The sequence below is a fragment of the Grus americana genome, chromosome 15, assembly GCF_028858705.1.
Source record: "Grus americana isolate bGruAme1 chromosome 15, bGruAme1.mat, whole genome shotgun sequence".
In the NCBI taxonomy this organism is placed as follows: Eukaryota; Metazoa; Chordata; class Aves; order Gruiformes; family Gruidae; genus Grus; species Grus americana.
The window spans coordinates 9517893-9533680 of record NC_072866.1 but is presented as its reverse complement, the minus strand read 5'-3'; the positions used below and the strand labels follow the sequence as shown (position 1 = coordinate 9533680).

At 42.5% G+C, this 15788-nt stretch overlaps 1 protein-coding gene across 2 annotated transcripts in view; it reads left to right on the top strand.

Moving 5' to 3' along the window:
- LMF1 (lipase maturation factor 1) overlaps positions 1 to 15788 on the top strand; it is a 204362-nt gene that overhangs the window by 21343 nt on the left and 167231 nt on the right. Inside the window, exon 3 of one of the 2 annotated variants that reach the window (XM_054843489.1) lies at positions 3936 to 3946. The exons of the other annotated variant lie outside the window; for it this stretch is intronic. Within the exon in view, the coding sequence (XP_054699464.1) occupies positions 3936 to 3946 (11 nt within the window). The remainder of the gene's footprint in view (positions 1 to 3935; positions 3947 to 15788) is intronic. 2 annotated transcript variants of the gene reach the window in all.

Sequence of the window (15788 nt, the reverse complement as noted above, 5' to 3'; positions counted from 1 at the left end):
CCTGAAGTGTTTACAGTTTTAATTTGGTTGGTATATTGTGGTTCACCAAACAAGCTTTCAGGCACGTAAACCAGTAACTTTTAGGAGCATCATGTGCAAGACAGCCGTGGATGAGGTTTTCCACTTCTCGGAGCTGGGGAGGTGTCAGCCAGCATCTTGTGTCTGGTTGTCACGTTGCGCTGGAAGTGGCTGTGGTCCCATGCTGGGCAGAGAGGAGGCACAAGCCTTGACGACAGGGAGGAAAGTGGCCTGTTGTGGTGAAAAGTTGAAGGAACTGAGTTTGATTAGTTGAGAGAAAGGAAAACTGGGAAAGGAGACAAAGATCTTCAAGCATGTGAGAGCAGCAGAGGGGATGGAAAGTAGCTGTTCTGTGTTGACTGCCTTCACGCGGATAGGACAAGAAGCTGTTGGTTTACATGCTGGAAAGGAAGATACAAGTTAAATGTAAGGAAAAGCCTTCTAAATTAACTATGGAGGAACACTAGGCTGAATACCTGGAGAGGGAGGTGGAGTCTCCATCACTGCTTAGGCAGGCATCTGTCAGAGGTGATTTTCATAGTCAGTCCTGTCTTGGGGCAGGTGGATTTTCCACATATTCTATACTTCCATGAGTTAGCCCTTTTTTCCTCCCCTAATGCAACATCTGGATTTATGGCAAGCAACTCATCCAGCTTTCCCTGTTACTGAAATTTTGGAAGCAAGCTCCTCGCTCTGCCAGTTGTGTGTCCATTGCCTGCTGCAGTCTGAGGCTGCTGCTGTCTCCTGGGGAGATGGTCCCCTGCTTCCTCCTCTCCCCAGCTGGGTACTGGGGGGAAGACCAGGGTAGTTGATATGTCGCATTTCCACCCTTCAGAGGGAAGGGGTACCTCACAGTGTAGCTTCTACCTGGTTTCTATTGTGGAGAGGTGCTGCTGTGGAAACCTTGTTACAGCAGATTTTGGAGCCATATCCTGATGGAGAATAGAAGCTGTGTCTGCACTACTCAAATACCCTTTCCCCCATCCCAAGTAATACAGCCCAGAGAATAAGAGAGATTCATAATGGAGATGAAAGTTGACATCTGGGTTCACTTTCTGTAGAGGATGTTCTCCGTGGAGAACAGTGAGAGAAGCTGTTAACACCAGCTGCAGATTAGGGATGCATCAGGGAATTATCCTGCCTGTGGAAGTCAGTTTAGTTGGAAGGATCTTGTGGTGTTGGGCACTGCTGGGATGTGAATGGTGGGTAGGATTGGGTTTGTGTTTTTGTTTTTTTTTTTTTTCCTTTTTTTTTCTTGGATTATAAATACAGATGTATTTTCCTAGTAAGCATCAATAGATGTGAAGTTCCTATCTGTGTTCTAATACTACTTCTTAATAGACTCTATATAGAATTTTGTCATGTTTTACAGACTGACAAGAGGGGTCCCTGTCCCAGACAACTCTTGCATTAAATAATCTGTGTAACTATGGGGTAGGTGAGCAGAGAAGGAATGCAAATTTGTGTGGCAAGTCTGGCTGATCTGCTTATCCTCCTCCTTGAGGATCAAGCCGCATGCTTTGCGCAAGAAAAAGGTGATGTTTTCTGCTGGGTTGGTTTGGGAGCTCCCTGTTTGTTTGCACAGTGGTGCCTGCACATGGTGTGGAGACGTGGGAAGCACTTGCAGAGCTGTGTCTTCAAACCCAGCTCAGCTCGGTGCTGCCTCCACCACGGGCACTGATGGCGGAAAGTATTTTCATCAGGAGTGATGTAGTTTAATGTAGTTTAAAGTATGTTTTGTTGTCAATTTTTGCTTTCCAGGAATATACTTGAGCTAGAATTAATCAGCATGACAATGTGGTGAAAACAGTTTAACCCAAATATTTGATGATGTTTATGATTCCCAGCTGATACTTACAGTCTTTCTAAATGTGACATGAAGTTTGCCTCTAACGACAAGTCATGGCTAATTACATTGTTTCTCCAGGCAGAAAACAGAAATGACATCACATTTTAATTTGATTTAGAAAATCCAAATGGAATATACTTTGAATTTGTAAAATTTCTGGTTTCGAATGTGCAGATCAAAAGTTACTCTGCTGAAATTTGCCAAAAACCCCAAACCCACAAAATCAAATCCATGTTTTTATTTGCTGTTATCTATGGGTGATACTTCAAATGCCAAGGCAGGCAGTAGGGAAAAAAAAAAAATTAATAAACAGTTCTGTTTACTCCGTGTAAGCAAGGAAGAGGACCTTGAAAAGGAAAAATGGTAATTAGGTTCCAAGCTACAACCTGAAGTCTGCGGGAACTGGGTACCTGCCTGTTTGTACCTATAAAAAAAAAAAAATCCCTGCAAGAATCCCTGCTGCTTTTATGTATTTGGAGTGGGCCATTTGGTTTGGTTTCCTTGGCATTTGTATTGCAGGCTTCTTCAGAGAAATAAATTCACAAGTGTTTGCCTGTCATCACATGACAAGTTATGGAGCCTAGATTGATGTAATCAGCAACAGACACACGTCAGAAAACTTAATGTGGTTCAGAAGAATACAATATTTTATTAATTCCTCATTTCGTGTGTGTCTCTGTGTGTGTGTTTTAAATGAGCCTCAGGGGGTTCTTAACTTCTGCCAAGAAATAAGAATAATTCGTACAAGTTTATGTTTAACTGCACCACAACTGTGGTGGAGAATAGCGAAGTTAGGTTGCCCTTAATGACAGATATCTTTATAAAGAGCTGCTTTTATTAAGAAAGTTAAAACTTATTGTGCATTTTAAAGTTATTGCTCTCTATACATCGGTAGCTTTGTATGAAATTGTTGTTAAATATGTAGTAAAATATTTAGATTGATGGATTTTTAGAGCTGTTCAAACTACATGTGTATGAGTAAAATTTGCACACCTATTCAAGACGTTTTCAGTAAGAGCAAATCTTTCTGAAAATCTTTAAAAGCCTGGGGTATTTTTTTGTTTTGGGGTTCTGTGTTTTTTGGTTGGGTTTTTTTTTGTTAGTGCAATGTAATATGCTACAGATACAAATAATAAAGCCTTGATGTGGGATTGAAACCATCATGGGAGTAAACACAAGCTGTCTGTTGAAGAACAGCTTCTTAAAACTTGTTAACCTTTGGATTTTACTTTTAATTGGAACTTGTAATCTTACAGAAAATCACTAGGTTGTAGCTAAAGCTCAATGTAATTTCAATGAGAAGACCAGTTAAAAAAGCAAATTAAATGATGCACTAGAGTGGAGAAAATTCACGTGAAAATGGTACAGTAAGCACGTGTTGCTTTTCTTTAGACACGGAGGATTGATGAGCAACTGATACACAGCACTCAGCTGGCAGATGGCACAGTGCTATACTTTTCTATGTTAAAAAGGCCAAAAAAAAAAAAGTTCACCTGTGAGAAGTAACTTCTTGCTTTGCAGCAGTGTGGGCTTCACCAGAGCAGAAGTATACATTAAGCTTTGCGTTTTTAACAACTTCAGTTGTTGTCTTGTGCCTGGGAAGTGCTTAGCGTGCTTCGAAAACTGTAAATGAATAATCTTGCAGTGGAACCTGGTTAAGCTGTGCTATCGACTAGATTTCTCAAGTCAGAGAGAGGGTGAGAAGCAGCCCTTGGTGAAGCCTGGTGTCTGTTGTGATTTGGGACTGTGCTGTCTATTCTGGGTATGCTGTGTTAGCAGCTTTATCCAAAGAAGGGTGGTCAGTTGCTTGGAGTGTTAAATAACAGCTTAATTTGCCCAGAAATGAGGGAATTTGCTCTTCTTGCGTTTCCAGGTGGCAGAAATTTACCCTTTAGTGCGTTTGAGTTGCATGTTATGTGGCTCAGGCATGTTTCTGTACTCCTTAGCAAATGTGTTTTGAAACTCAAAATGTGTGAAGTTTTATTTAAAACTAATATGAAACATAGGTTCCTACAATTGATCAACCAGGATTTTAATTTTTTTGCTTTTTCTGCATTTTGTTTTGCAGGTATTCCTTTGGTAAGTGAATAAAAATGAGAAAAAATCTGCAGTAATAATGTATTGGTGCATTCGTGGGTATGTAGCTTTTACATTACTTTAGCTTGCTTTCTCTATCTATCTCTGTCAAATATTTAAGTTACCATTGTTTCTATCCTCTGCCTTTCATTTAATTTCTTTCTGCCCATGTGCCCTTAAGGATAGTAAAACTGGTGTAAATTCTGTAAATTGAGACTGAGGGAGACTTGGTGGAAGAGTTGTGGAAGTACCAACAGCATCACTTGGAGGTCTGAAGGACATCCCTTGGGAGGGAACATGTTCCTCCCAAATTCAAATTCCTTTTCCACTGGTGATTTGTATGAACGTCAAGAATCTCTTAATCGTCTACTTTCCCACTGGTGTGAGGTGCCAATAGCACTTCTGGGAGGTTGATTCGTGCTTTGCACAGGCTGGGTTTTTTTTCAGTACTCCAGCCCACAGCTGGAGTCTAAACAGAAAGTTAGAAATCCCAGTAGAAATAGTAGAAAACCTGTTTCTCTCTGTGGAAGGAAATATTAGGAAAACTGCTAGTGTACGTCCCACAAAATCAAAAGTACTGGCATGGCATGTCTTAAAATGGCCTGTTTGGTGGCGTCTTCTCATCCTTTCAGCCTGGTGCTCGTGCTGTTGGGTGGGTGGGTGGAGAAGGATGCTTTGCCTTTGTGTGGATGAAGAGGGGATTTGTTGTCACTAGCCAGTCACAAATAGAAATTTGGTTATTCTAATATAAGGCACAAGATCAGGTAAAGTCCCTTTGTGTCTGTGTATTATGGAGACTTGAAAAGCAATGCCCCAGCATGCCCTTCCCCTTCTCCTTCTGGGAATTGCATCTCCCCCTATGTTTACCAATTGATGGTTTTAATCAGTTGTAAGTGAATGAACTGTTTTGGTGCGTGTGTCATCATTAAGATGGTGCTTCACCAAGTGGAGAAGCAGAGGAGTGTGAAGAATTGTTTCCACTACTGTGTGGTTTAGATAATCCTTTTGCCTTGGATGTGGATATTTTAACCAGCTGGATTTTACAATATGAATCCAGACTTTTGCTGGATTACTGAGGACACCCATCTTAGTTTTAACTCAAGCTACTCATCTTCTGTATGTGTTTTCCACTCTCAGTGATGGTTGTAGAAAAACTGCTTTTCGCAAGTGGTGTTTTATCTTTCTTTGGCCTTTCTTTAAGTCCCAACTGGATAGACACCCTATGAGGATTACTGAAGTCCTTTGTACGCAGTAGGGTCTCCCTTCCTTATTTTTGGCTTAAGGGCTACTTCTGAGTAAGATGAATGAGATGTAAATCTTGAGTTACTTTTGTTAGAATACAGGAAAACCACAATATTTTTGTTATAATATAGCTGAAACAACAACATTGTCATCCATTGCTGTAGAAGTACATTAAATATTGCTGAGCTCTGGAAGCCTTATTCTTTGGTAGCATCTACTTCAAAGCAAGATCTTTAAAAAAAAAAAAAAAAAAAATTCCTGGAGAGATCTTTGTAAATGCTGACTGTTTCCTATTCCCCTCCAGGAAGTGTGTGCTTTTTTTGATACATCTTAGGATGGATTTTGGTAGGCTCTATTAAAACTGCAGGCTGTCCCTATGAATTTTAAAGAACTCCAGAGTCTGGAAATAACAACAAGCTGTTAGGCCAAATGGGATCAACTGGTATTGCCACAGGTTTTGCTCTTTGCTCTTACTTCTGTCAGGTAACAGTTATTAAAAACACTCCTCACTTCAGGGAATGAACTGTGAAACAGCCGTGCAAGAGCTTTCACAGTGCAAAGCACTGACCGCGTTGGACTATTTATCTTTGAAAGGTGAAGAGGTGCTCCGCAATGCAAATCCTGGAGCGGGTGTCAGCCGGGGGGTTAGCGCTGTTCTGAAATTAGTCGAGCTGTAATAACTTCTGGGCTTTATTTATTGTTATTTGGGTATAAATTTGGCTTTAGATGTAGCGTGGCATGTTTCAGTGAGCATGCGGGGGTTTTACTTTGGGTCCCTCCCCGTGGTTAAGCACAGCTCAGGCGTGTGAGGCTCACTGCCAGGAGATGGGAGCGCCTGACTTGATGGCCGCTTTTCCTCCCTGCTTTTGGCAGTGCAGTGCTCTGGTTTTTGAGTGTGGACTGTACTTTGGTGGGACTGCTCGTTGGCTAGAGTATGCTGGATGGCCCTGCTTCTTGGCTGAGCTGAAGCTGCCAGGAGCCTCAGGGATGGATGGATGGATGTGCTGCCTGTCCTTGGTGGAACACACCTGCAGGGCCAGCAGCCAGGTAGCTTCTGGAGAGCTGAGCTTTCATGCCAACTTCATTCTCAGCCTAAATCTCCTCCTTGAGCTTTGGTGTACCAAGGACTTTACTCCATGGCCCTCTGTTCCAGCCCCTTTCTAGGTGCCTTGGTGACCTGTGTGTGCCACCATGAGCCAGCTGGCCTTGCTCAGCACCCTTGGTCCTGGCTCAGCTCCAGAAATGGCAGGTCTCCCTTTCTCTGAAGGTTGCAGCTGTGGTGCTGGGACTAGAAAGAACCAGCAAGGTCAACTTGTTATTTTATCCTTTAAAATTAAGGACATCTTTTCTCCTGGCTTAGAATGAGACCAAAGCTGCTTCAGCAGATTGGTGGTGTTGACAGCTTTGCTGTTTCTGACCCTTTCTAAGCAAGAGTGTGCTCTCCTAGAGCAGTAGTTCCTGATAATGCTTCTGTCTGAGATACCCCCAAGGACTTCCCACCCCCCCCAGTGGAAGCCTAATTTAATATGTTATCTCCATTCTAACAGAGGCTTTGAAAAAGATGATGCTCTTTTACAGGCTTTTTTGTCCTCTTCTAGCCCCAGATATTCAGAAGAGTTTGATGGCCCTAAGTCTGTCCTGAGATATTGGTCAAATGATATACCAGTGGGGAGCTAAGCAGAGCTGCAGAAAAGCTGCAAAGATCGTATGAGTTGTAATGAACAGCCATGTCTCTGCAGCGTAAAAATCCAGGTGTGGTGTGGGAAAATGATGTAACTGTCTGGGGAGATTCTGACTCCACATCGTCACCTCCACGGCCGTTGGATACCTCTCGGAGCAGCAATCTGGATTCCCAGCAAGGAACACGCAGAAAAGACAGAAATGTGTCTGTTTACCTTTTGGCTATCAATGGGATCATTAAACCGAAAGGACTGAGAAGCAGCTGATGTTGTTTGACTCTTGATGCACAAAAGTGTCCTATTTGGAGCCAAAGCAAATGTTTCCTTGGGGATTGTTCCAGAGAGCCTTGCTTCTGCACTCTTTCCAGACCAACTGTATGGCTAGAATTAGAAGCATATTTTAAAAGTAAGAGCTTTTTTTACCTCTTACAGTAAACTTTCTTGTTAATTTTGGTATGGAGAGAAGACAATCACTGAAGGTTGAATTAAACTCCTAGGTTTTTTTCTATTATCTGTAAACATGGAAAAAGCAAATAACTTAGTTCATACCCATGCCTGCCCCCAAATTTTATATTGCATCTATTATCTCAGAATTTAAGATGAAGTGTGTTTTGATTAGAAGTAGAATAAAAAGTTGAGAACTGAGTGTACGTAATTCTCCATTACTTGTTAAATCCTCACTCTTTACTTCAATGCAAATTGTTCCAAGGAGGATTTTCTTTTAAAAGGTCTTCAGGGATCTTGAATTTTAGATGTGCATTGACATAAAATTAAATGTTAGAGTGCACAGCTGGGGTTCTGGCTGTACAAGATTGAGCTGTTTCTCCTTTGTGAGTGTATGTTTCCAAGGAAGGGGCAAAGTTTTCATATTAGTTGCACTATACTCGTGAACAGTGCTATGGTCATGGAAGAAAAGGAGAGTAAGTCGAAATGACTGAGGTCGAACTTCACTAGTGCAGGTCTAAAGCTTAGTTTAAAAGCGTACTGAGATGGGGATGTGTGTGGGCTGAACTGTGCCCAGAGCTAACCAGCTGATTGCTGCAGACCCATCAGCAGTCTCTGTGTGGTGGGTGTGAGGTTGCCCAAGTGTAAGAGGATTCACTGGCAGAGGTTTGCTTTCTCGTGTGGCAGCATATAAGTATCATGCCAGCACCCGGTGGCACTTGTTACTCTGGCAGCTCTCTGTACAGACGGCATGTGGGAGAGACACTGGCAGCAGGACGTGGAGGACGGGTTGATCTGTGTTATTCCCGGAGAACTTTGTTCTGTTCACAGCAGGAGACCACAGAGCTGCGGCATGAGCGTCCCAGCAAGCCCTTGGGAATCGCTGCAGGGTTGAACACCCAGATGGCCATAGGCTGCTATTTATTCATCCTCCCCCCATGCCGAGATGGGAGGGACGGGGCTGCTTACCGACTGTTCCTGGCTAATATTGTGATCTGCTGTTCCTATTTCTCGTGTAAGAGTGGGAAACTTTTCTCTCTGTCTTATTAAATCTATTTTTCAAGCTGTCACTTAACCAGGTCTAGTGACAGAGTCGGATGTTTATGTGGCCCTGGACACTTGAACTCTGGTGTTTTCAATCACAACAGCACCTTTTGCCAGCCGTTGTGAATTAAATACTCCTCGTGACCTTTTACCCTCGCCGCTCTTAAATTCATGCTTTAAAAACAGCTTAATGAGGGGTTTACTGGCCCAATTGGAAGTTTTTATTAAAACCTATTAGTGTGCTAGAGTAGCCTGCCTGAAGGAAACGATTAGCCCAAAGCAACTAAACTCGGAGCTGGCCCCTAGCCACACCAGGTTTTCACTAAACTGTTTCCAGACCCACGTTAACCCTAACACTGCAGCTTGCATGGTATTCATATCCTCTGCTTTAATTTATAGCTTGTCTGATTCTCTCCCCAGCCTTTCTCCATGTTCACGAAAGCATTTCGGTTTAATGTAATTAGAACTGTGTTAAAGGGCAATGTGCCTTCATTCAGGCCTGACTCATTTGAGAACCTCAATTAAGTGGAAGCGTTGCCCCAAAGTCTTCTGCTGCTGCCGCCTGGGGAAGGAGCTGCCCTACAGTCGGGGTGTGGAGCCCACTGGGACAAAGCTGTGATGCTCGTGGGGCCCTGGTTAAGCATCCCGTGAGGAGCATCCCAGCATCAACTCGGTGATGCAGCTGTGTTGGCGCAGCACCCCAGGGTTTGAAGTGAAATTTGTGTTATCTGGAGGATGCAAACCTCGGGACAGCACACAGGTGCTGGAGGGTGGAAATCCTGGCTGGCTTCTGCTGCTAACTTCCTGTTGGCTTGTTTGCTTTAAGTCCGTATTTTATATTCAAAACTAGACCAGTGGCTCTTGCCCATCTTAAAAATAAACTTTACAATGCTACTGAAGCCCTGCAGCCATTATCTTTGTGTTCTTGTGCTCATGTCTCCATGAAGCAGAGAAAAACAGGCCAGAGCTCCTACACGTTCAAATAATTGCTGTAGCAAGTCCCATGCCCCAAAAGTGCTGAGCAGCTATCAACTTTGTACGTATTCCCTTCCCATCCATGCTCCTGGCTGCTTCTCCAGGCTTCCTGTGATGTCTCCTGAATCCCCAAGGTCTTTGGAGAAGGGACTTCCAGTTTTTTTATTTTTTTTATATATATATATAAATTTTTTTTTTTTGGCACGGTAGCTTGCCTGCTTGTAGATGTCTGCAACTACTGAACTGAAGGCATGAGATAATACAAAGCTTGTAAGCTGTATTTAATGTTTTGCTGGTGGTTTTCTTTGTTGTCTGACTGCTGAAATGACTGTCCATGTGTTAACGGTACCTCCCCAAAGTAATGATACATCACCGAGGGAGTCACTGATGTACGTACTGAATGCACTTGTCAGGCTTTGTTTTTCGTTGCTAACTTGTAATCAGGGAAGGCAAGTTGAAGAGTGAGACACAGACTGTCATTTACAAGCCCTTGTTTTAGCTTGCAAAAAAGCCAGATTCCCCCATAATAACATTAAAGATAGTAAATATCAAAATTAATAGGAAAAAAAATCAGGGAGTTGCCCATGTATCAACTAGGCTGCTGTTTAAGTGACAGAGGCTTAGTTTCTGGGATGTGTTTTGAGCATCATAAAATGATTTTCCATAAACAAAGCACATAACAAAAAGCAACTGGTCCCTCTCTACACCATGTATTTCCTGAGTGTCACCTCCTGTCTTTATTTTTACTGGCATATGGATGCACCAACCTTGGGAGGTACCTTTTAAAAAGAATGTTTAAGGAAAAATCTGCCATTAAAGTTATTACTGTAAAGTAGTGCCTTTGATTGCGGCAATTATGCAAATGATTTTAAGGGATAAAATACTTCTTAACAAGGACTGATGTAAATGGTGGTGCTGGAATGAGTGCATAACTTCTTCAAATGAGATCTTTCTGTGCAAGTAATTTTCTTTCAGCCATTTGCCATATTGCCTGGATGTCGACCTGTGTAACCGATGACCGGCCTGCGGATGTGATTTTGTTTTCTCTTAATACAGGAATGTAAGTGGGTGGAATGGGAACGCTGGTCTTGCAGAAACTGGGAAACCCTTTCCCTAAGCAAATTGTTTCTCCACAGCTCTTGTGACTGACTTTTGTCCTAGCCTTAATAAAAAGGAAACAAACAAAAATGCTTTTTGCAGGCAGAGATTTTACTCAAAAAAAGGCAAATTGGACTGGGTGACTAGCAAGAGTGGAGTTCTTGATTAAGGCTCTTGCCTTAATGCACTGCTGAAGTTAAGTTAAATGAAATTTCTTCCAATATTAGTTTTCAAGCAGAGAAGTTGGATCCTTGTCTCCCATAGTTTGGAAAAACATTGACCACAATTAGAAGACAAGTAAATGTTGTTGGTGTGGCTAAGAGACTTGTCTCCTATTTCAGTCTGTGGTACTTACACTAAGCTTTTAGCTCTTGGTGGAGCAGAAATGCAGTGCTGCATGGTGCATGGCAGCAGTTATGAGAAGGTCTACTGTTTCAGTTAAAATTATTCCCAAAAGGTTTCAGTGGACAGTCAGTGTCTTGACTTTGGACTAGGTCAAGGATGTTCTTCCCATATTATGGATTTGTTGTCATTGGCCCTCCTGCAGCTGGCATATAACGGCATAAAAGCCAAAAGCCTTTATAAAGTCATTACAGTGAGTAGCCATGGACATGGAGCAGTACGTGACGTGAGGGGTAGCTGAATTGCTGCATCCCTTTGAAACCTCAGATTAAAAGTATGGTGGGAATGCAGAATGAGCATGTGTGTGTTAATGATGTGTCTAGTCTGCCTGGAAACCTCTGTTGTGGGCAGAAAGCTGCAGGAATTAAACATATAATAGCAGAAAAAAAAAAAGATCTTGAAGGTCTGGTAGCACAGATGTTGCGTACGGGTTTTGGGATGCAGTGAGTTACAGGGTATTTTGTTCAATGTGCGCTTCAAAAACGGGCACAGCCCGCCCAAGGATGCAGAAGCCTTTGTCTTTGGCAGCCGTGGCCACAGGCAGCCCCGTTGTTTGGTCCGTGTGGGGCTTGCATGCGAGCGCTGCATCTCTGGCGAGCACTTGGATGCTACCACACAGATCAAGCTGCGATGCCCAGTTTGACTGGAGCAGGTGTAGTAATTTGCAATTATATTCATAGCTTCTGTTTTTGCAAGTCTGTGTGCAAATAGCAAGCGTATTGTATTCAAAGCTTTGTAACCTCTACGTTTTCTCCTGAAATTCTTCCCTTTTGGGTGCTTTTCCTCCTTTATAAGGGAAGGATTTAATGTGCTGACTGCAATGGTATTAATGTCTGCTTAGATTTTTATCCTTTTAACAAGGTTCTAACAAGCAAAAATTTGTGTATGTAGGTATTTATTTTAAATGTGGGCATCTTTGTACTAGGAGAAAGACAATGCAGTTAGATTAATTTTAATTGCTATAAGCATGTGAGAGTGCACCTATTCACAGATATACCTGAACAGTTTGGGACTGAGTTCGCTTGAGGGCATTATAAAGCCAGCACTTGTTCTCCTTATCTTGCATTAGTGTCTCTGTTATCTGCTATCCTAAGCCTACGTTGGATTTGCGTTAAACCTTTCCATTAAACTTGTGACTTTGTGCAGCGTTCCCTGTTGCGGCTTCCTGTGCAAAAGTGAAAACAAGACTAGGGTTAATAAAAATGCCAGCTCACTTCTTTAAAAAATAAAACAACAACAACAAAAAAACAAAAACAACTTTATAGTAGCCTTTTTTGTAGAGAGGTGTATCTGAACAAAGGCACTGGCTCTGATCATCCTCAAATTTTTGAGGAGGATTTGACTTATGTCCAAACATCCCAGCTTGGACTGATTGCTACTTGTTTGTGTAAAAAAAGAAGGCATTTTTTTGCCAAAGAATAAAGCTTCTTCCAAACGCGTGATAGGCAAGGGAAACGCTGCCCACCGCCATGAGGCTGCCACTGCTTCGCTGTCTAATAACACACAGGGACGGTGCATGGTGTGAAACGGGGTGACCTGAACATGATACCCACTTGTTTGGGGGGGTTTAAGGAGGTCGAATGTAATTACTCCAGTTGGAGTGTGGTCAGGAGGGGGTGTGATTAATTCCCCCGATCCCTCAGAAAAGCCTGTGGGAATTTTAATGACCCTCGTGATAAGATCCTGAGTTTTGTGCATCATTCAGAAAAGCGGAGTCCGCCTGCCCAGCCCCGTGGAACGCTGGGTGTGCTCGGATTCAGGACTGATTCGGCAGCGAGGAGGGACAGGGAGGTGCAGCGCGGGCGAGGGTGCCATCTGCAGAGCCACCATCCGTGTCCTACAGCACAGATGGGTTTCCGAAAGGTGACCAGGCAGGTGTATGACCGCTCTGACCTTGCTCACGGTGTGAGTTAGCAAGAGGTTGCAGTAGTTGTAGTGACTGTTGGGAGTTGTTGCTTCTCCCTCTTTTGGTTGTTCCGACTGAATCACACAAAAGCGTGAGTTTTCCCTCAGCAAAACTGGAGCACAGTCTTTCAGCAAGGCTAGCCTTGTACAATAGCCACCAAATTGTTCCTGTAAATACTGTACTATGTGATTATTTTTTCCTTTTGCTCTGTTTTTAAAAACAAAACCAAAACTCAGACAACTGTTTGAAATAGGATTTTGTTAAGTGCTTAGGCAATTCCAGAGGACATAGGCTTTATTTTATGTCCCCACCTCATTTATGGGTTACTGCTGGGTTTTCTGTTTCTGAATAGTACCTTCTTTCTGGCCGTAGCGCTCACCTATGTGTCACCATGTTTGAAGGATCTTGAGTGTGCTGCTGCAAGCTGCCGAGCAGGAATAATGGCACTCTTGTTGTCCCTGCATTATTTGCCAGTTGTCATAGATGCCAAGAGTCAGCACAGCCCAGGCATGGTCCATCTACTTGTTTTTTCCGTGTAGAAAGCAGTCGGTCCTAGCAAGTGTGTCTTGCAAGCCAGAAGGCCAACATAAAAGCATGCTGCACCTCAAAAGTGGGAGATAGATAGTAAAGTTTTTTTTGATTTTTAGTGAGAAAGACAAGTTGGTGAGAATCCAGTGAAAACAATGGATTAGCTCCATGACAGTGTTGGCTTCAACAGGCTGACACTTCTCAGCAAGGCACTATTTAAATTCATTGTGATATCGCCAGGCTTTTGATGGAAGGAGGATGAGAGATGGGCAGAGTTGTCTTCAAGGCATGCTTCGATCAAAAGTTCAAGTCTGGCATGGGAGAGCAAGTTTTATTTTTCTATTTTTCTGAAGTTAAATAAACCTTGATGTGCAGAATAACCCCTGAATAATAATAATAATAAACTGAAGGACATCCAAGGAACTGCTGCCGTTTTTATTTTTCATTAACCACACTGTCATTTCTAACGTGCATCTGATTTATCTGTCTGGTTAACCATTCAAATGCCCTTTTTCTGACCTGATATATATCACATAAAAGTTTTATGGCAGTAATTTATAGAGGATGATTACAGCTCTGAATGTAAAGTTTTGGAGCACCATTCTTCTTGGGGATGATGAGTACTGTTCGATGTTCCCAAGGTATATAGTAGAATTACAAATTCAAGTGTTGTGGTCTTGGGACTTGGCATCTCAGGGCAGCAAAAGGAATTTTTGTGGGGGCCTCTGAGGAAGGTCAGTGAGAATATGGGCCCTTTTTAAGGAATCCAACTCTATTGGTATATTCTTCATCCTTCCTTTATTCTGATTTGATCTGGAGTGTGGAAGCTTGAGTGGAAGTCCACAGATCTTGGATGCTTTCTATCAGGAATGTTTGATGAATCAGAAATATACTGCAGTTTGGGTCAGGTTAAATGGTCTAGATATTTTTTCTTTTTTAATCAGTCACAGGATTTATAAAGCAATTAGTCTGGAGAATCATCAGCAGACCTGCACCGTACCCCAAATGTCTCTGTGCAAAGTCCCAACTGCTCAAACGCAGATGTGGAGGGAGCAGTAACAGCATTGCAATGGAAACGGCGTTTTGGAAGGAGGAAGAACACTTCAGTGTTCCTGCCCGTTTGTATCCGGTACTGACTTCTCTTGCCCATGCATGTAAAGCCCGTATTAACCCAGTGACTGGACCAATAAAACAAAGGGCGGTTTCAGGACACGTACCCTAGCGTGCTCTCATCTGTTCTTTTTTCTCCTTTTTCTTACGGGGAGTGGGAGGAGTGGGGTGTGGGTGTGTGTGGTTCCTTCTTTTAAGTTGCCTTTTTAAGGGTATTTATTTGACTGTTCAACACTACTGAGGGCTAAGAGGTTAATGTATTTATGCCGGCAGAGTCCCTTTTTGAAGCCTGTGTGTTTCTTCACAAGTCCGTATTTTGAAGTTTATTGCATTTTCTGTGTTCACGCCATGTATAAAGACTGGTAGTAGTACTGGCGTTGGGTAATGGAGTGAGAGCCAGAGGTCAAGTTTGATCTTCCTCTAAGAGTTGGACTCCTTGATCTCCCCGGAGCTGGGAACAAGCTGTCGCTTTTCGCTGTCTTTGCAGAAATTGATGCAAAAGTGAGTGGCCACATGAATGGAGCCATGTATGGATTTCTTCTTAAAGTTCCTTTGTCCAAAAATGTTGTTTCCTTGAAATGGAGATTATTTGTGAAACTGTGCTGGTTTGAACAGATTTCTGGATCAGAAAAATGAAGTCAGTGTTTCTGAAATTGTTGAAATTCTTTTTGTCTTGCCATCTTTAAATTAGAAAAAAAGTGTGTCATAGTTCAGAGAGATTTAGTATATAGAAATTTAGACATCAGTTGCACTTATTATAACAAAAAGTGCTTGCACTAGTGTGTTTGTGCATGTGAAAAAATGGAACTGTGCAGCACTTCAAAGCTGAATTAAGATCAAATCTGTAGGTTATTAGCATCCAGAAATGCTGCATTTCTTTACCTCTCTCCACATTTAAATGTGAGCAGACTGATTCATGTGGAGAAAATATTTAATGACTTAGCATCATGTAAAACCTGTATCTTTGTAAACTTCATGGGATTTGACTGCGTTCTTGAGCATCATCTGAAACTTCAGATTTTGGGTAAAATCATTCCAGGAGCGAATGTGCAAAATTTGAAACAAAAGAGAGGGTGTGCAGGGAAAGGTGTGTGCTGTGCTGTTGAATTGTATCGAGTGGTGCCTCAAAGATACCGGGTCAGGGAGCTTGAGCCTCGGAGCTGCCAGTTTTCTTACTGTCCCCAGAGCATCTTGTTTGACTGTAAGGAATTTACTGCAGCAATGGGAGTTGAAATATCTTGTGTGTTTTTACATGGTTTGTGGCATCTTTGAACAGAAGTTGAAGCTGATGCATCTGCTTCCCGCTGAGCCCCCTGTGCTTCAGCACGTTGCGGAGTGGGATGCCCTTATTTTCTTAAATACCATACTAGCGCTTGAGTGCTACAGTTCTATGTTATCAGTTTTGTTTTAAGGAGAA